The sequence below is a fragment of the Calidris pugnax genome, unplaced genomic scaffold (assembly GCF_001431845.1).
Source record: "Calidris pugnax isolate Ruff unplaced genomic scaffold, ASM143184v1 scaffold135, whole genome shotgun sequence".
Classification (NCBI taxonomy): domain Eukaryota; kingdom Metazoa; phylum Chordata; class Aves; order Charadriiformes; family Scolopacidae; genus Calidris; species Calidris pugnax.
In genome coordinates, this window is record NW_015090961.1 from 1718318 (window position 1) to 1738142 (window position 19825).

The 19825-nt window shown below is 57.5% G+C and overlaps 1 protein-coding gene across 1 annotated transcript in view; it reads left to right on the forward strand.

Moving 5' to 3' along the window:
- LOC106893955 (collagen alpha-1(I) chain-like) overlaps nt 1-18754 on the forward strand; it is a 69733-nt gene extending 50979 nt beyond the window's left edge. Inside the window, exons 31-69 of the mRNA XM_014952316.1 lie at nt 426-479; nt 784-828; nt 1518-1571; nt 2609-2662; nt 2873-2926; nt 3126-3179; nt 3463-3516; nt 3689-3733; nt 4018-4062; nt 4425-4532; nt 4826-4879; nt 5151-5204; nt 5391-5444; nt 5730-5837; nt 6263-6316; nt 6630-6737; nt 7029-7082; nt 7209-7262; nt 7488-7541; nt 7940-7993; nt 8681-8788; nt 8987-9040; nt 9193-9246; nt 9495-9548; nt 10022-10075; nt 10834-10887; nt 11162-11215; nt 12224-12277; nt 13406-13459; nt 13539-13592; nt 13753-13806; nt 13935-13952; nt 14125-14178; nt 15570-15632; nt 15942-16107; nt 16381-16487; nt 17466-17546; nt 17811-17999; nt 18406-18754. Coding sequence (XP_014807802.1) covers nt 426-479; nt 784-828; nt 1518-1571; nt 2609-2662; nt 2873-2926; nt 3126-3179; nt 3463-3516; nt 3689-3733; nt 4018-4062; nt 4425-4532; nt 4826-4879; nt 5151-5204; nt 5391-5444; nt 5730-5837; nt 6263-6316; nt 6630-6737; nt 7029-7082; nt 7209-7262; nt 7488-7541; nt 7940-7993; nt 8681-8788; nt 8987-9040; nt 9193-9246; nt 9495-9548; nt 10022-10075; nt 10834-10887; nt 11162-11215; nt 12224-12277; nt 13406-13459; nt 13539-13592; nt 13753-13806; nt 13935-13952; nt 14125-14178; nt 15570-15632; nt 15942-16107; nt 16381-16487; nt 17466-17546; nt 17811-17999; nt 18406-18555 — 2691 coding nt within the window. The 3' untranslated portion in view covers nt 18556-18754. The remainder of the gene's footprint in view (nt 1-425; nt 480-783; nt 829-1517; nt 1572-2608; nt 2663-2872; nt 2927-3125; nt 3180-3462; nt 3517-3688; nt 3734-4017; nt 4063-4424; nt 4533-4825; nt 4880-5150; nt 5205-5390; nt 5445-5729; nt 5838-6262; nt 6317-6629; nt 6738-7028; nt 7083-7208; nt 7263-7487; nt 7542-7939; nt 7994-8680; nt 8789-8986; nt 9041-9192; nt 9247-9494; nt 9549-10021; nt 10076-10833; nt 10888-11161; nt 11216-12223; nt 12278-13405; nt 13460-13538; nt 13593-13752; nt 13807-13934; nt 13953-14124; nt 14179-15569; nt 15633-15941; nt 16108-16380; nt 16488-17465; nt 17547-17810; nt 18000-18405) is intronic.
- The last annotated feature ends 1071 nt before the right edge of the window (nt 18755-19825 follow it).

A 19825-nucleotide genomic window follows, 5' to 3' on the forward strand; every position in this document is an offset into this window, starting at 1 on the left:
ACCACAACTTCTCTCTTACCCTGAGCACGGAAAAATTCAGGCAATGACTTGTCAAGAAACTGCTGTTATTCGGAGACGTGTTGGGTGGAGAAGCCAAGAATAAATCGCTGGGGCAAGAGGGGAAAAAAAATCACAGTCGAGGTGTTTCGCGGTGGAAACGGGTTTCCTCCCACACTCATGTTATTTCCCAGCGACTGCATCCAAAGGTGGGATGGAGCAGGGAGGAGCTGCAGGAGCTGCACGGGGATGTGCCATGTGCTAACGAACCCAGGGCTTGAGACAGACCAGACAAGCAGCCTGGGGACCGTGCTGCTGCCAAATTGCCACCCTTTAATACTGTAGGGAGGCTCTGGGGCTGGATGAGCCCTTGGTGGGGACGCCCCGCCGTGGGGCTCTCCTTTCCTAAGACAAGACTCTCCTTCCAGGGCTTGCGGGGCGTCCTGGGAGTGGAAGGTGCAGAAGGAAAGCCTGGTACACAGGTTCCCATCCTACACTCTGTACTTGACTGTGGGCAAGGGCTGGGGTGGTGGGTTGTATCAAGAGGGGGAGCTGAGCCCAACTGGGAGGGTCTTCCTAACCCAACCCATGGCCAACCCAACCCATGGCCATGTGGGTCAAGACCTTGACGCCATGATGTTGGCCTCACTGTGAGGTGCAGAGCCAGGCTGTCCCCAGGGGTGTCCCCACATGGGGGAGTGATCCTGTGTGCATGAGCTGGCACAGTGGGACAGGGAGACCATCCTCTGCCTCCCCATCCTCATCATCACCTGCATTATCTTGCAGGGTTCTCCAGGGACCGTAGGCAGCCCAGGCAGGAGAGGACTACCGGTGAGTAGAGCTGCATGGCTGTCTGATCTCTGTCCTTCCTCCCCCCTGCTTGACTCTTCCCCATTTAAGGATGTGCCTCAAAGGCACGTCCATGGGATGGGACATGGGTGGTGGGTGGCCCCGATGGAGTGACAGCAGCTGGAAGGAGGGACCTTCTCAGCATCACGCTGAAGGGAATAAAGAAGAGGGAAAAGGGGCAGCGCATTTAAGAAATGGCCATTGCAAGATGATTTCTCATCCCTGGCACTGCTGTCCAAAACAGGCCCATCAGCAAGACCTGGGCTGGTGGCAAGTTTTCCTTTCTGCAGGATTTCTGGTATTTTTTTATCTTTGCTCTGAAATGCAAAGGGGAAAAAAAAAAAGAAAAAGAAAAAGCTGGCACTTTCATCTAAACAAAATATGAAAGATGTTCATCTCTGGGTCAAAGAGAAGCTCCTCTGAGATTGCTGTTACCTGCCTAGATGTGTGGGCGTTGGGTGCGTGTACACACACAGCTTCAGCAACGAGAACCAAAGAGCTGGTTTGAAGTGGGAAGCACCAGCACAGGCTGAGCCATTTGCTGGCGTCTCACCCCGGGCACTGGGCTCTGGTTTGGGTTGGTTTCAGACCACGTGCCACCAGGGAAGAGCCTCTCCATCCCTCCTACTTCTGCTTTCCCTCCATCGCTCATCTTCTGCCCTTTCCTCCAGGGTTTTGCTGGCTTGCAGGGGGGCCACGGGCACACAGGACCTCCAGGATCCATAGTAAGGAAAATAAATCTGTCTTCTGCATGAACTCTGCATTTTCTTAGTCAGCTGAGTAGTGTGGGTGGGAAGTCAGCAAGCTCACCAGCAAAGGCTGGTGCCCCTGGTGAGGGATCAGGGCATCTGTAGGACCTGAATCTTCGAGTAGCGTGGGTGGGAAGTCAGCGAGGTCACCAGCAAAGGCTGGTGCTGCTGGTGGGGGATCAGGGCATCTGTAGGACCTGAATCTTTTCTTGTTAAAGGGCAGAAAAAAGCCTGAGTGGCAGAAAGAGCTGGGGCTAGGGAAGAACAAAGTCATTTCCCCAGGGGATCAGCCTGCCCAAGGATTTTGCAGCTTCCCTGAGCCTTTTTCTTGTTAAAGGGCAGAAAAAAGCCTGAGTGGCAGAAAGATTGGGACTAGGGAAGAACAAAGTCATTTCCCCAGGGAATCAGCCTGCCCAAGGACTTTGCAGCTTCCCTGAGCCTGGTGGGGTCTCCATGGGGGACTGCAGCCCATGGAAATGCTTCCCACCTGGGTGGCTGAAGAGCAGGGTGGTCCTAGGAGGGGATCACAGCATTTGCTCCATCCCAAGTAGGAATGGGTTGGTAGAGGTTCAGGGAAGACAAGTCTTAGCCCACTGGGATGGAGATCCAGAGCCCCTTCCCACCTGGGTGGCTGAAGAACAGGGTGGTCCTGGGAGGGGATCACAGCATTTGCTCCATCCCAGGTAGGAATGGGTTGGTAGAGGTTCAGGGAAGACAAGTCCCATGTCTTAGCCCACTGGGATGGAGATCCAGAGCAGCTCCAGTAACTGGAACAGTGACTACCTCAGGAGTGAGTGCTGTCACCCTCCCTGGTGACAACCCTGCCAGACAGCCAGCCATGGGGCACTGGCGTGTGGGAGCCACCAGGATGGGCCACTGTGGCAGAGTTTGTCCCCAACAAACCCAGTCTGGACAGATGACACTTGTCCCTGAGCACAGAGGCAGCAGCGGTGGCTCGGTGGGGCTTGTCTCATCACAGCCTTTTGACTGTCACCACCTCCTTATTTCCAAAGGGTTCTCTGGGAAAACCTGGACCTGATGGAGACCCAGGTTCCCCAGGCCCAAAGGTGAGAGCTGGCGCTTGAGGGGGGCCATGAGTGGGCTGCGGGGAGGGCTGGTTGGAGCAGTGATGGTGGCAAACAGCCCTGAGAGGCTCTTGGGTGCCATGGGGAGACCTGGGAGGATCCCTTGGGTGCAGACATGGAGACCAAGGATGGGAAGATTCTGCTCGTATCCTGGGAGCGAAGGTTTGTTAATGCCCTTGTGTCGCCTGGCAGGGTCTACCTGGGAAGCCTGGCTCCGAGGGGCCACAAGGACCTGTTGGCACCTACGTAAGTGGCAGGTCCTGCCTGTGGGCAGTGGCCAGGCTGGGGGGAGACTGGCTGGAGCAGCCCTGCCTTCAGCCAGGGACTCGCCATCCTGCCAGGGCTCCTGTCTTTCCTAGAGCTGAGCCTCAGCACCCACCTTCTCCCAAATCCCTGGAGATGCCAAGTGGCCCTGGTTTGCTTCCTAATGCCATGCTCTCCTTAGGGCTACCCGGGACCTGCCGGTGACCGCGGGAGGCCGGGACGCAGGGGAGACAAGGTAAGGCTGGGAAATGCAGCACTGGGGTGGGAGGCCAGGCTTTGGAAATATTTTTTGGGTTGGGCTGTTGATCCCAATGGATGGTTTTTGGATGGTGATGGTCATCAGCCATGCCAAGGAGGTTGCAGGAGCAGCGGGAGGAGGACAGCTGGAGCAGGGTCCCATGCTGGGTGAACCAGCATCATAAGATGCCAGGCTCCTGAGTTGTTTTTTTTTTTCTTAGGAGGCTACTGCATTAAAACATATGGCAGAAAGGAATTTTTGTTTTCTTGCTTCTCAACAGGGAGAAATGGGAGCCCAAGGCCCACCGGGGTTTCCAGGAAAAGCTGGTCCCAAGGTGAGTGCTGTTTGCTGCCACCCTGGACCCCCTGGAGAAGCACCCCCAGACGTTTGCTGGGCTGGACAAGGGAAAATGTCAAATGTTTGCTACTGGCATCAGGGATGTAAACTGGGGAGAAGGGAGCAGTGGGGCTGCTGCGTCGGGCTGTGATAGTTCTCTCCTTCCCCAGGCCCTGCCAGGTCCCCCTGGTCCACGTGGAGCTCCCGGCTCCCAGGTAGGGCTCTCCGTGCTCCCCACAAGCCTGGTTTTTTCCTCTCCCTCTGCCTCCATCCCCTGTGGATGTACACCACACTGCAACATGGACCCTGTGCTACCTATAGCATCAGCAGGGTGATCCCAGCCCCCTGGTCCCGTGTGGTTGGGCTTTGTCCTGATGCTTCATGGACACCGTTGAGGTTGCCCAGGCACACAGGGGTTGTCCAAGTGAAGTGTCACCCTCTCGGGACCCCATGTCCCTCCTGACCTTGACCACACTGCTGAGCATCCTTCTTGTTTCAGGGCAGAGCAGGAGACCCGGGTCCTCGAGGGCTTCCAGGGCTGCCTGTAAGTGGGAGATCTGTAGCTGACAGATCCCCTGTGGGTTCTGGTTGGATGATGTCCCATGGGATGACATACAGGTGTCCACATTGGAGGCAAAAAGCTTCATTCCTGGGCTGGTTGTGGGGCAGAGAATGACCCAAACCCTGCATGGGTGGCTGGGTGGTGACAAGTCGGGTATGGGGACAGCAGTGGCCTCCTGCACCAGCAGTGATGAGACATTGGTGCCCACCAGGTGCAAGTGGCACCTTGCAGACCCCGTGGTGGCCCAACTGCTTCAGGCATGAGGGTCCCACTGGAGTTGTCGTCCCTGGAGCTGCACCTCACGCTATGTTTTGAGGTGCCTAAGGGCTCCTTTGGTCTTGCAGGGTGTTCCTGGCCCACGGGGGCTGGATGGCATCCCCGGAAAGCCTGGCTCAGCAGGAGAAGTGGGGGCTCCCGGAGAAGCTGGTGCTGCTGGCCCACCTGGGTACCCGGTGAGTGCAGATACGTGGTTCCTTCAATCAATGCCCAACACAACCTCCTGCCTCAGCTGGTAGGACAAGGAGCAAGGTTTTGCTGGTGCAATCGCTTTTAGGGAGCTCCCAAAAGCACCTGCAGGAAGGGAAGGAAAAGGGAAGGTGGTGCAAGGGTCTTGGGAAGCTGTGAGTGGTTTCTCTGCCCATGGGGATGTGGTGTGCTGGGACATCCCAGACCCAGCTCCTGAGCTTGCAAAGCCCTCCTGAGTTAGTGCAATGTCGTGCTGCTGACATGGACTGTTTGTTTTCAGGGCCGAGAAGGTCCAAATGGACCTGAAGGGCCTTCGGGGATGAGAGGAGAGAAGGTAAGGACAGAGAAGGTGAGTCTTGAGCTCCCCAGGCAGGCAGAGCCTTGGGCTCGCTCTGCTTGTCCAAAGGGGTGGTTTTCCTCCCCTGGGCTGTAAGTGCAAGCACTCCTCCCAGTCTGACCACTGGTTTCGCCCCGTGGGATGGGGATTTACATATCTGGTGCGAGGTGGGAGCAGAGCATTGCAAGCCCGGCAGCGGGGTGTGCAGAGGACCTGTGTGGAGGACCACCATGGCCATCTGTCCTAATGTCCAGGTGTCCTCTGGCAGGGTGATGTGGGAGACCCTGGGGAAGCCGGCGTGAGCGGGCTGGATGGCCAGCAGGTAAGTCACCTGGGGCACCCTCTTCTTCCCTCTGTGGGGGCTGTGTCTCTTCTCCAGGGATGGGAGAGGAAGGGAGAAGGTTGCTGGTCCTCACCTAAACCAGAAATTAAAGCTCTGTGTGTGTTGGCCAAGCGACACAGGGGTGAACGAGCCGTGCTAGGGCTGGGCTGTGTGTCTTCTCCCCAGGGACCACCAGGACCACCAGGAGCAGAGGGTCAGCTGGGGCCCAAAGGAGAGCAGGTCGGTTCCCGCTGGGTGCTGGGGGTGATATTGCTGGTGGAACTGGTTTTACCCAGTTTTGCGCCTAAATCCATGCAGGGCTGTTTGAAATCCACGCCCAGCGTGGTCATGTCTGGGGATTCATGTTGCTGGGCATGGTAGGGGGGGTCCAGGTCCCCTCAAAGCTTGGGTACTTGGTACAAGGAGAACTGGGGCTGCTGTATGGTGAGAGATGATGGAGGGTAGACCCAGGGTCAGCTGGAAAACTCAGCCAAGAATAATCCTGGTCATCTTTATCCTGTCCAGGGAGAGGCAGGAACCTGTGGAGCTCCAGGCACCAGAGGGGACCCCGGGGAGCCAGGGGACAATGGGCCAGTGGGGCCACCAGGGAGGCCCGGGGAGCAAGGAAAGGAGGTAGGTGGGATGGCTGACACCTCAGTGGTCACTGCTGGCTACCGGTGTCCTCTGCCAAGGGATGGGGAGGGGAAAGGTCTGCCACCCGGTGCACGGGCTCTGGACAACTGCCCGTGCTATGGCTTTGCCACAGGCAGGCTGAGGTGCCCCTGTGGAAGGAGAGGGGGGATGTTCTGGGGGGTCTTCCCTTGCTTGGGTGAGGTGCTGCTCGGCTGTGCTCAGCATTTTGTCCTCCCTGGCTTTGGGTGACAGCTGGGGGTGACCTCCTGGTGCAGGCGAAGCTGTGGGGACATCTTTTGCCCCAAAATGCCAGCCAGAGGAGGGTGGAGAAGCCCATGGAAGTCAGAGCGTGGGTTTTAACCCACCCTGGGATGGGGCTGGGGTGCAGCTGCTGCATCTGATGCCCATGTTTCCCCTCCGGGCAGGGTGACGCTGGTGACGCTGGAGACCCGGGTGAGCCAGGACCCCAGGGACAGAAGGTGAGGAGTGTCTCTAACTCTGTCCCTTCTTGCAGCACCCCAGGGACACCTGTAGTCTGCTCAGCCTCTTCTACTTTGTTTGCCATGGTGGGGGAAGAAGCAGGACAGGGATGTCCCCCATGGCTGAGGACCACTGGAGATGTAGGGCTCAGACCTGCAGGGCATCAGCACCTCTCCTGAGCACCCTAGGGTGAAGCTCTATCAGTGGCACCCAGCAAGAGGGTGAAACACGTCGTCTCCATGCAGAAGCTCATTTAATTGCTATTCCTTTTTTTTTCTTTGTGGTGACAACTCTGTCTCCATCCCTGAGCAGGGCGACGCTGGTCCCAGGGGCCTTCCTGGAACACCTGGCCCAGGAGCTGCTACGGGGGAAATTGGAGAAAAAGGCCACAAAGGAGAGAAGGGGCAAGAAGGTTTGCTGGCAAGTACAGAGAGGGGCTGCCTCAGCCCACTGGGCAACCAAGATTGGGTGCTGGGAGCTGAGAAGGGGGGCTCAACCTGGTGGGAAACCTTGGACTCCATGAGCCCAGGTGTGAGAAGACACAAGGAATTGGCAAATCAGAATTAGGGAGTTTTATGATTCCTGGGCATGACTCCAAAATTGGGTCTTGTTGGCACAAAAGGGCAGTTTGGACTTGCTGGGTTCATGCTGCCTCCTGTCCCCCCGGGCCGGGCTGGGACCCTGCTGAGCACCTCTCCTTCTGTGTCCCAGGGCCAGGTTGGTGTCACTGGAGCTGCGGGACCTGCTGGAGCCAGAGGATGGTTTGTAAGTCAGCTCGTGTCCCTCCTCCCTTTTTGGCTGATGAAGGACCTGGTGGGGAGGATGTGGCTGTGACTGGGAGCACTGGGCAGGTTTGAATCAATGGGGTTCCTTTGCTTGTGCCCCAAACAGGGTGGGACGGGTCTCCGAGGTCCTCCTGGGCTTGACGGTCCCGAGGGAGCAAAGGTATGGAGAGGTGATGGCTCCAACCCTTCATCTCTGGGTGAAATGCCCCTTTCTGGTCTTTTCCCAAGCTCTGCTTTCTCTCTCTGGAAAATGGGGGACGTGGTGGGGCTGGCTGTGGTGGAGGTGCTGGGTCAGACCTGGGCAGGCTGGTGACCTGGGAGACCTGCCATGGGACAATCCCTGCCTTGTTGCCTGGGGACAGAACTTTTTTCCCTTCTTCCCCAGGGAGATCCAGGACCACGAGGCATGGATGGACCTACAGGTGCTGCAGGATTAGAGGTAAGGACATCGGAGAGCCGGGAGCTCTCAAAGGCTTCCCCAGTGCTTCACTGTTCCCAAAAAAAACCAAAGCCCAAAGGATTCCTTGTCCCTTAACTGCCCAGGTCAGGAGGAAGGAGGGGCTTTTAACACCTCACATCTTGGTACTGAGTCCCAAGAGGTAATTACATGCTCCCACCCCAAAAATCAGACCATTTCAGCCTGGTACCCAGGGATGCTTTGAGGAAGACCCTTTCCTGTTATCTCATCGTGTTCACTCCCACCCAGTGCCTGGGTGCTGCCTGGGCATGTGCCTTGGTCAGCTGAACCTGGTATGAGGGAGAGGATGCTTAAAATATGTCTGAGGACGAAACATGTGGTGGTGATGGGCTTATTCTAAATCCCCACCATCACCACAGGGACTCGCTGGAGAGGACGGCCTCAAGGGAGATGCTGGCAAGCCTGGTCCAGTGGTGAGTACCAACCCTGCCCCTGCAAAAATTGCCTGGGAAAGAGATTTGGTGGCATCTTGTGATGGAGCAGCAGAGCTTGGGACTGTGTGTCACACAGGGGGTGGCCACAAAGCGAGCTCTGCCAGCCCGAGTGCCGGGTCATGTCTCACGGGTCCTGCCCCGTAGTGGCTTTGGAACTGAGTCATCCTTTCCCTGCTTTCCCTAGAGCCAAAGCTCCGTGAAGGCACTTTATTAAAGCTATTGAAAACAATGTAAAAGTGCCACGGCTGTTGTGCAATTAATACTCAGCTGCCAGAGTCTGCCTGAGGCAGGTCCAGGGCATTTGGCTTCCCCTCTTGTGCTTCCACAGATCAAACCCGTGGGGTGTCCCTAAGGTCAGGAGGGCTCAGGAAGCCACCCTGTGCTCAGGGTGATGCATTTGCTGGTCGTGGCCCTGACGTGCCCAAAGCCAGAGATGTGTAATTGATGCCCTGCACTCGCCTGCAGGAGGAATCCCATTTGCATCCCGGTTTTCCCACATTGCAGAGCCGCTCTGTCCCAGGCAGGACACGTCCAAACTGGGGCCACTGTGGAATAAATATTGCCGAATCAACTGGGTGTAGTCAAAGCACCTGGAGCTGCTCAGCCCCTGCTCCAGATGGGGTTGGGCTGGGATGTAACCGGTGTCCCCATCCGTGTCCATCGCAGGGCGCAGTGGGTGCCCGGGGACCGGCGGGCAGCCCCGGGCTCCGGGGTTTCACCGGGCACGAAGGAGCCAGAGGAGCCGTGGGCACCAAGGGAGAGCTGGGCCGGCAGGTAACTCCTCTCTGTGCCACAGGGACAGGCAGGGGACATCCCCACAGGGTGGCCCTCCCCAGGACAGCTCTGGCACCATGGAGGGCAACCACCCCAGTCCAGATACTGGGGCCAAGGCAGCTGGTTTTGGACTCGCCCTCCTGCCTTCCCCCAGTTAACCCAGAGATGATGCTCTGGTCTCGTGTTTTGTCTTCTTAGGGTCTTCTGGGGCCACCAGGTGAAGCTGGACCCACAGGACCGAGTGGCACTGAGGTGAGTGACCTCCTCTGCTGCCCCACTTCCCCACCTCCAGCTTTTCTCGCATCCCAGGTCTGTGCCACTCCGACAGCCTGCCCGGGATTTGGGTGAATAACCCCAGAACTTATTTTTTTTGGAGTTGGGTTGATTTTTCTTTTCCTTCCTAGGGCCTGACGGGTGCAAAAGGGGAGGCGGGCAAGCCAGGACAACTGGGGCAAATGGTGAGGAGAGGGATGGAGCCATACTGGTTCCTCCTGGCACAGGCAGTGGGATGCTGGGATCTCCCAGCTGCAGCACCTCCTGCTCCCACTGGAACACCCAAACCTGCTCCAGAGAGAGGCAAAAATCTAAACTGGGGATGTCAGCTTAGAGCATCCTCCTGTGCACGCCGTGGGGAGGGAGGCTGGGGGGGAACATCCCTGGCACAGCATCCTCACGGAGGGACTTTCCTTCTCCTTTGGGATTTTAGGGGTCTCCAGGACAAGCTGGTCCTAGAGGGCGGAAAGGTCGCAAAGGAGAAAAGGTACCTCCAAAAATCCTCTTCTGCAGATGGCACCCAAGGGGGACCAGCCACCAGGAACGGGGTGGCCAAGCCTGAGCTGGTCAACCCCACTGTGGTCCATGGAGACAAATAAGGGGAATGGCTTTGGGGGGACCCATTTGTCCCCACTGTAAAGGCAACTGTGGACCAGTGCCTGCCCTTGGGCTGCCTTGGCTGGATTTTGGGTGAGGGACTGGCAGGTCTCACCAGCTCAGCCCTGCCCAGCCCCACCGGGCTGCCTCCATCCTGGCTTGGGTGCCCTTGTTGGGTGGACAAGGGACATCCCCTTCACTGTCTGGTTCTTCACCATGACCTTGGTGTCCATCTCCAGGGTCCCACAGCACCCGGTGTGAGCTCTGGCCCCATCTCCACGCAGGCAACATCCCTTTTTCCCCAATCCTGGGGATGTGGCCAGGCTGCTGGTGACCCATATCTCCCATCTCTTCTTCCCCCAGGGCAATGTGGGGCACAAAGGGGAAGAAGGGGTCCCCGGAGAAGCTGGCAGACGGGTAAATGGTACCGTTGTCCCCATGGAGGGTGGCAGGAGGCACGGGGCTTACTCTTGGAGACGGGACTAATTTCTCTTCTCATTCTGGGGAAAACTGCACTTTTAGAAGACTCCAGTGTCCAAATTCATGAAAATACTTATTTATAGCCAGCTATGGAATGTGGGATTCAAGGTCTCCGTGTTTTCGGGTGTGGGGATGAGGAGGAGTGAAACCCGGGCACTTGACCCAAGCTGCCAGCAGGATGATTTCGTATCATGAATGTCACATTCAATATAAATTTAGACATTTTGCTGCATAAGAACATAATTGCTCTCTCCCTTGACGGTGGTGGGTCCAGAGAACTCCTTGCCCTGATGCTGGAGCCCTGAGCCCTTTCCTTCCTCCTGAAGCTCACAGGGTCCCACACTGGGTGTCCCTGCTGTGATGGAACGGGCTGGATATAATTCCTGTATATCTTATATTAGTATCAGGACTACTGGTTCTTCGGTATTATTGTTAATTATGTAGACTTATTGTGTTTCCTTGCTTTCCCTGATTCCCCTTTCCGGGTGGGGAGGTGCCATGGGGTGAGAGAATAATCATCTAAGCAATAATTTGGTTTTCTCAAACCATAACACCCACAGAGGTCTTGCAGAGGGGGCCCTGGTTTTCTGGGGGCTCAGCATCCCTGGGGGGGCAGCGAGGGGGACGTGGGGTGTCCGGCTCAGTGCCTTTAACAGGCTGGAATTGCTCACCAGTCTTTAATCTGTTGTTCCCAGGGCAAGCGAGGGAAGGCCGGCCACCGGCCCCCGAGAGGTCCCCGGGGACCCAAGGTAGGTTGGCTTTGTCCCACCAGGGTGAGGGTTGGTTTTGGCACCCTCTGGAGTGCTCCCCACCCAGGGGGCTGCTCCCACCTGCCCTGGCTTAGAAAAGGATGGGTCAATATAGGGATGTCACATAGCTGGAAAGCTCTGTGTCCCAGTCCCTTCCAGTCCAAGGAGGGCATCTCCCACACCCCCAGCCCCCGGGGGCTTCCCTCCCTGCAGGAGGCACCCGGGCATCCCTCTTGGGCCCATCAGCCAGGGGGTCTCACTTTTGCATTTCCAGGGCTACCCAGGTGATGATGGGCTGGAAGGACCCCAGGGGCCCCAGGGACCCTACGTGAGTATTAGCTTGGAGGTTTTGGGGTGGCAGCTGCTCCCTGTTTGGCCCTGTGGGTACCACGGTGCAACCCAGCTCTGTGGGCAACGGGAGCAGAGAAAAATTAAAATGAAAGTCCCATTTTTAATGAGTGAAATTTCTAGGTGTTTCATCCATCCCTCGTTTATCCATCTCATCTTGCTTTCTCCTCCCAAATTCCCATCCAGCAGTGTGTGTGCAGTCGGGCAAATCACATAATCATGGTAAGGTTAGAGTTGGAAGGGACCTTAAAGATCATCCAGTGCCCCCCCCTGCCCTGGGCAGGGACACCTCCCACCACACCAGGTTGCTCCAAGCCCCCTCCAACCTGCCCTTGAACCCCTCCAGGGATGGGGCAGCCACAGCTTCTCTGGACAACCTGGGCCAGGCTCTCACCACCCTCACAGCAAAGAAGTTCTTCCCCACATCTCATCTCAATCTCCCCTAATCTCCAACATGTTGTTCTAGAGGCCAAATACTTCCCTTCAATCTCCAATATGTTGTTCTAGAGGCCAAATACTTCCCTTCCAGTTCAGCATCTGATGCCTGCTGGTGCCTGGAGCACTCATAGAGGACTGTGCCCACGTCCCATTGAGCTGCCATGGCACAAGGGACTGGCTGCATTGAAGCGGCCAGCATTGGGCAAAAAAACTAATCAAATATATATTTTTAACAACTGGAAATGTTTTTTTCACTATTGAAAATAAAAATCCCAGCTTTGGAAACATCACAAGAGCGAGCCACGATGTTCCGCAACCAGCCAAGGGACCTGAACTGCATTTTGAATGGGTTTTGCTGAGGGATCCTCCTGAAAGCAAAAAAAAATAAAATCAAAGATTTGACGAGAAATAACTCAAAGTTTCTAGAACTGCCTGAAATTCTCAGAATCCTGGTGGCAGCCTTGATTTTAGTGAGGTCCCTCTGTGCCAGGGAGCTGCCGGGAGTGGCTCAGCCACAGGGTGATGTGGTGCCACGTCGTTTCTCTCTTAGGGCATCCCAGGGCTGAAGGGCATGAAAGGAGACCCCGGACCCAAAGGACACAAGGTAGGTGACATCTACCAGGCACTTGAGCCCCAGGCACAGGCTAGCATTTAATTTGCTGGCTGCCATCACTCATTCCCCTCTTCTCGAACCCTGATGGCTTCAGCGTCCTTCTTTGGGGGTTGACCACCATGTGCCCAGGTGGTGGGAGATGGGACCTTTAGCTTTCCTCCAAAATCAAGCCCTTTTCCAGCCTCTCCTGGAATTGTGAGCAGCAGCGTGCACGTTCTTTTAATCCCCTGTTCTGGGCGTCGATGCCGACGCAGCACGAGCACGGACCCCCTCCCACGTGCTGATGGATCCAACCTTGGCCCGAGAAGCCAAGCACATCCTGGCGGTCCCATCTCTCAGCCACAAGGCTGTAAATAAGAGGGACAAGCAGTCCCTGGTGGCGGGTGGTTGCTCACAGCCTTCAGGAAAACGAAACCCTGGCAGTAAATAAAGCTTTTAAATTTATGGTGAGCTAAATGAGCAATGGCAGAAGTTAAAGTCCAGGACGTTCTGCAAGGGCAGAGCCTGGGAGGGGAGATGGAGGTAGGGAGGGCTGCGGGACGTGGCTGGGCTGGATTTTCTCCCCCTGCCCCACCAGATTTCAGCACACAAAGCATTGTCTTTTATTTTCTCAAAGCATGTCCTGGGAACTTCTGAGGTTTTCTTCAACGTTATTTTAGTCTGGGATAAAACACTCTCAGTTCAGAGGAGGCAGACGCTCCATCACGCCTCCTCCTTCCCCAGCAACGCGGGTTCAGTTAATTCTACCAAAGCAAAAGGATGGGTTGGTTTGGGTTGACGTTGTATTTTTTCTTTCTCAGAAATTTTACAGCCAGCCGTAACTGGGAATTTCCCTTTTCCAACTGGAAAAGTCCCTCTTCCTCCTGCTGGAGGCCAGGAGATCTTTGGCCTGGAGAAATGTCCCCAGGCAGGCATCTCCTGCCAGGGTCAGGCAGCAAGGAAAACCTCTGTTGCCTACCTGCTGAAGTACCACTCATGGAGTAACTAGAGCAGGGTTCCCAATGCCCACCATCAGGGACAGAGCAGGGTTCCTGATGCCCACCCTGCCCAGTTGGGTGTCCCCAGGGTGGGGTTCTACCCTCCTCTTGGCCACCAAAGCTCTCCCTGACTCTTTCCTAGGGCGACAAGGGCAGCATGGGCGACCTGGGCCAGCAAGGGGATGATGGCTTCAAGGTGCGTGAAGGGTTTTGCTCTCTTCCTCCTTCCTCTTGGTCCCTCGTCACTCTGTGTGACACCCTGACCCATCTTCTAGGGCAAGCCAGGACCGCACGGCATCCCCGGGAGGCCAGGACCCAAGGGACAGCAGGTAAGGGCAGGGTGGAAGGAGGAACTGAGATGAGTATTTGGGGTGAATTCCTCATTTTTTCCGTGCTAAAACTCACCTGGGGAAGGGGCTTGGTTATAGAAGAACATATGGCTGGGGGATGCCCCCTGTAGTGCCCTGACCTCCTCCCGTGTCTTTGCAGGGTGATGCTGGCCCCCCCGGCCCACGGGGACACCCTGGCATCCCTGGGGCACCGGTGAGTCCTTTGCCTCCCCGGCAGGTTTGGGGTTCACCCTTGGTCCTGCAGGAGTTATCCTGCTGGGATGGGGCTTTGATCCTGCCTTCCTCCCTCCCTCTGAGCTGCACCTTGTCCTTCTCTTCCAGGGCTTGTCTGGACCCAAAGTAAGTCATGGGGAGCACTGGGAGCCCAGCTCAGCCCCACCATGGGGCACATCCCCTCCTTCTCCTTCCCAGGGTGCAGGGTGGCCCCATGGGCCCCGCTCGGCACGGCAGCATCTCACCACCTTGATTTTCTTCCCTCCTTCTCCTCCTCCTCATCCTCATCCTTTGGCAGGGGTTGAAAGGCTTCCCAGGGCTGCCAGGACCCAGGGGCACACCAGGACCACCGGTAAGCAGGGCCACTAATGTCCCTCACGCCAAAATTTGGGTCCATGGCTCCCTCAAATTTGGCAGTGAGGTCCCACCATGCCACGCCATGGGGCTAGCCGGCTGCTGGCACCCTTGGAGGGGCTGCAAGCATGTCAGGGGGCTTGTGGGCAGCAGCCAGCATCACTGGCATTGTCATTGTCACCCAGGGTCTCGCTGGCCCCCCTGGTCCCCGTGGACCCACGCTGATGCTGTCCCGGGAGGAGCTGCGGGTGAGTGCATTGGAAAGGGGATGCTGTGAGGGGTTTCCATCCCCCTTTTAGTGGGTGCCACCTTGGAGGGAAGGGCTGACAGCGATGCTGTCCCATGTCCTGTTGCTCCTGAGGGTCCTTTGTGCACGAGGTCCTTGCACAAAGAGCCAGAAGATATGGCTAATCCATCTCCCACCACGCTTGTCCTTGTCCCCTGCCTGTCCCATCCCCTTCCTGAGCACCCTGGCCAAAATAAGAGGTGGCAGGGGGGGCTTAATATCAGCTTGGTCACACACCCCCCTTATTTTTATTTTTCTTTGTCTTTAAGCACCTAATTTATCCCTCCAACCACCTGAATTACACGGCGGTCTGGGCTCTGCTGGACACCCTGAGCCAGGAACTGCAAGCCCTCATCCAGCATCCAAATGGCACCAAAACCAACCCGGCGACCACCTGCAAGGAGCTGCTGTTGGCTCATCCCAGCCTCCCTGATGGTACTGGGGTGCTCTTGGGGTCCCCCCGTGTTGGACCCGTAGCCGGACAGCCCTCCCAGCGCCGGGACGGCGCTGGGAGGGCTGTCCGGCTACGGGTCCAACACGGGGGGACGGGCAGCTCTTTGTAATTAAGAAGGGATGAGGATTTGGGGGGATGAGCTCAGCTGGGTAGCCCTGGAGGATGGAGATGGCAGGCTGGGATGTGCCACCATCCTCTTCCCTCTCCTGCCCCAACCCAAAAAAAAAAGCTCTGCCCTCTGCCTCCCTCCCTCCAGGGCAATACTACATTGACCCCAACCAGGGCAGCCCCCAAGACGCACTGGTGGCCTTCTGCAACTTCACAGCTGGGGGGGAGACTTGCATAGCCCCTGTCCACAACCAGGTAGGCTTTGGTGGGGTGGCTTCAACCCCACGTTCCCCCTTGGGGTGGGTGGGGATGGGGTTGGTGTGGTTGGAGAAGGGAGAGTGTGGCTGGTCCCTTGCCGTAGGTGACCTTGGCCATCGCTGTTGGAGCAGTTTGGGGGGGAGGATTAGGGGTTCACAGGAGCCCCGTTCCTTCCCCAAGCCCAACATCATCCCTCATTCCCAGACTCCAGGTTGTCCAGCCTGGAGAAGAGAACGCTCCAGGGAGACCTTAGAGCCCCTTCCAGTCTGTCATTGTCACCCAGGGTGTTGCTGGTCCCCCTGGTCCCCGTGGACCCACGCTGATGCTGTCCCAGGAGGAGCTGCGGGTGAGTGCATTGGAGAGGGGATGCTCTGAGGGGTTTCCATCCCCCTTTTGGTGGGTGACACCCTGGAGGGAAGGGCTGACAGTGATGCTGTCCCATGTCCCATTGCTCCTGAGGGTCCTCCGTGCACGAGGTCCTTGCACAAAGAGCCAGAAGATATGGCTAATCCATCTCCCACCACGCTTGTCCTTGTCCCCTGCCTGTCCCATCCCCTTCCTGAGCACCCTGGCCAAAATAAGAGGTGGCAGGGGGGGCTTAATATCAGCTTGGTCATACCTCACCCTTATTTTTTTATTTTTTTTTGTCTTTAAGCACCTAATTTATCCCTCCAACCACCTGAATTACACGGCGGTCTGGGCTCTGCTGGACACCCTGAGCCAGGAACTGCAAGCCCTCATCCAGCATCCAAATGGCACCAAAACCAACCCGGCGACCACCTGCAAGGAGCTGCTGTTGGCTCATCCCAGCCTCCCTGATGGTACTGGGGTGCTCTTGAGGTCCCCCCGTGTTGGACCCGTAGCCGGACAGCCCTCCCAGCGCCGGGACGGCGCTGGGAGGGCTGTCCGGCTACGGGTCCAACATGGGGGGACGGGGAGCTCTTTGTAATTAAGAAGGGATGAGGATTTGGGGGATGAGCTCAGCTGGGTAGCCCTGGAGGATGGAGGTGGCAGGCTGGGATGTGCCACCATCCTCTTTTTCCCCCACCCCATGCCAAAAAAAAAAGCTCTGCCCTCTGCCTCCCTCCCTCCAGGGCAATACTACATCGACCCCAACCAGGGCAGCCCCCAAGATGCACTGGTGGCCTTCTGCAACTTCACGGCAGGGGGGGGGACCTGCATAGCCCCCGTCCACAACCAGGTAGGCTTTGGTGGGGTGGCTTCAACCCCACGTTCCCCCTTGGGGTGGTGGGGATGGGGTTGGTGTGGTTGGAGAAGGGACAGCGTGGCCGGTCCCTTGCTGTGGGTGATCTTGGCCATCACTGTTGGAGCATGGACCTGCCAGACCACTGGATGGTCTTAAAGGTCCCTTCCCACCCAAACCATTCTATGATCCTACCATCCTGGTCAAGGTGTGTGACCAGGCTGCAGCCCGTCCACAACCAGGTAGGCTTTGGTGGGGTGGCTTCAACCCCACGTTCCCCCTTGGGGTGGTGGGGATGGGGTTGGTGTGGTTGGAGAAGGGACAGCGTGGCCGGTCCCTTGCTGTGGGTGATCTTGGCCATCACTGTTGGAGCAGTTTGGGGGGAAGACAAGGGGTTCACAGGAGCCCTGTTGCCTTCCCCAAGCCCAACATCATCCCTCAATCCCAGACTCCAGGTTGTCCAGCCTGGAGAAGAGAAGGCTCCAGGGAGACCTTAGAGCCCTTTCCACTCCCTCAAGAGGCTCCAAGAAAGCTGGGGAGGGACTCTTGGTAAGGGAGTGGAGTCACAGGATGAGGAGGAAGGGTTTGACACTGAAAGAGGGGAGATGGAGCTGAGATGTGGGGAAGAACTTGTTTGGGGTGAGGGTGGTGAGAGCCTGGCCCAGGTTGCCCCGAGAAGCTGTGGCTGCCCCATCCCTGGAGGGGTTCAAGGCCAGGTTGGAGGGGGCTTGGAGCAACCTGGTCTGGTGGGAGGTGTCCCTGCCCAGGGCAGGGGCAGGTGGACCTGCCAGACCACTGGATGGTCTTAAAGGTCCCTTCCCACCCAAACCATTCTATGATCCTACCATCCTGGTCAAGGTGTGTGACCAGGCTGCAGGGACAAGTCACACCACACATGGTGTAGCTGACTCCTTGTTCAGGCAGTGCCACTGTCCCTCCTCTGGGACACTGTGACATGGTCACCACTCCCCACAGGTCCCCATCAAGGCTTGGCTGAGCACCTACACCTCCGAGGACACCTTTGAGTGGTTCAGCACCCTGCCTGGGGGCTTCCTGGTGAGTGCCCAGCCAGGAAAGCAGAGGGGACACAAAGTACATCTCATGGAGTTGGGGGTCTCCTAGTGCCTGGCCCACCATGGTGGCATGATGCCTGGGCACAGAGTCCTGATGGCTGTGCGTGATGGGACACAACACCTCTAAGAAAACCCAAACCAGTGCTTTAGCAGGGGGCTGAATCCTGCCCGGTTTTCAACCGGAGAGAGCACAGCCCCCTCCAAGCAGCCCTGGCTACCTAGTTTTCCCCTTTCCTTGCCCCCACAGCTGGAGTACACAGGGGCCAGCTCCGTGCAGCTCCGTTTCCTCCGCCTGCACAGCCACTTGGCCACCCAGAAGGTCTCCTACTCCTGCAGACCAGTCCCTGAGCAGGGCCAGCCCCAGCTGGAGAAGGAGATCCGCTTCCTGGCCGATTCCCGGGAGCAGAGCTATGCAGCCAGCCTGCAAGGCTGCGTGGTAAGCCTGGCCCTGGTCTGGACCCTTCTCTCTGCCTGGATGAGACCCCCCCCTGACATTTGCAGAGCCCCTCGGCCTGTGTTTGCAACCCCAGGGTTTGGGATAGAGCTGGGGGATGAAGCTTCAGGTGGTGGGACGGGGATGGGGAGGGAGAGCATCCTTTCCCCAGGCCTGGGAAGCTGCCCTGGTCTTGGGGAGCAGACTGGGATGTGGCAAGGGATGGGGTGGGCTCCTGGAGACATGGAGGGAGGCCACCTTCCTGGAGAAGCCATGCAGGGCTGGAGACCTGGGTGCATTGAGGAGACACCAGAGCAGCAGAGGGGATGGTGGACGCTCTGAGATGGTCCTTCAGGCCCCATGGCCGAGGGTTTCGGTGTCGTTCAGCTGCTCCCGGTGCTCGTTTCAGCTGGACAACGAGTCCTCCATCACCGACACCATCTTCCAGTTCGCCACTGAGGAGCTCTCCCTGCTGCCCCTGAGGGACCTGGCCGTCTTTCACAACGGCGACACCTCCCACCAGTTTGGTTTCACAGTCGGACCAGTTTGCTTCAGCTGAAACCCGTGACACCCAGACTGAGCCAACTGGTTCCCTCCTCACCCGAGACCTGTCCTGCTGGGGACGTGCTGGGAGGCTGGGGGGTGGCACCGGGCTCCCACCCACTCCCTGGAGCTCCCGGTCCTCTCTGAGACACGTGTTTGTAGCTGCAATTATGCCACGGACTACACTTCCTTCTGGAGTAGAAGAATATTGTTTACAAAAGTCATTTCTCTATAAATTATATATATTATATATGTATATATGTGAGAAGGTGCTGATTTAATGACCGGCTGGGGGAGGCTGGTGTAATTACAACCCTGGGGAACTGTCGGCTGAAGAGAAAAAAAAAAAAAACAAGCAAAAATACTGCTGGCTTGGGAGAAGGGGAAGGAAAGGGGCTTTTCTTTGCCAAGTGCACAAACCCTTGGAGACTCTTCCCGTGGGACCAGGCTGAGGAGCAGCTCTGGAGAGCCCTGGTAGCCCCGTGGTAAGTCCAGGTGGTGCTGCCAGCTCTTTGCAGGGCAAAGCCACTGCAGGTGAAACCATGGCAGGAAAAAACAACATAGAGCTCCTCCTCCCAGGGAGGTGAAAGGGGAAGAGGGGACGTCTCTACGGGGCCAGCGCTGGGGTTTTGGCTGCATCCTTGATGATGGAACCATGGAATGCTTAGAGTTGGAAGGGACCTTAAAGATCATTGAATTCCAACCCCCTGCCCTGGGCAGGGACACCTCCCACCACACCAGGTTGCTCCAAGCCCCCTCCAACCTGGCCTTGAACCCCTCCAGGGATGGGGCAGCCACAGCTTCTCTGGGCAACCTCCCAGCATCTTCACAAGGCAGAATGTCTTCCTAATACCTGATTTAAATCTCCCCTCTTTGAGTGTCAAACCCTTCCCCCTCCTCCTGTTGCTCCCCTCCCTCATCCTGGGTCCCTCCCCATCTCTCCTGGAGTCCTTTTAGGGACTGGAAGGGGCTGTAGGGTGTCCCCGGGGATGGTACCTCCCCCCAAACCGTTAGGTCTGACCGGGGGGGGGGCGGTTCCGGGGGAAAGGACACACACATACATACACTCACACACACAGACACACACACACACACACACAGACACACACACACACCCTGCGGGTCCCCTCCGCACTACAGCTCCCGGGGAGCCCCGCGCCCGCGTCACCGCCGCGACGGGGCGGGAGGAGGCGGGACGGGACGGGACGGGGCCGGGCGACACCGGGCCGGGCAAAGCCGCAAGGCAACGGGGACGGGCTGCACCGGGCCGGGCTCCGCACCGCCGC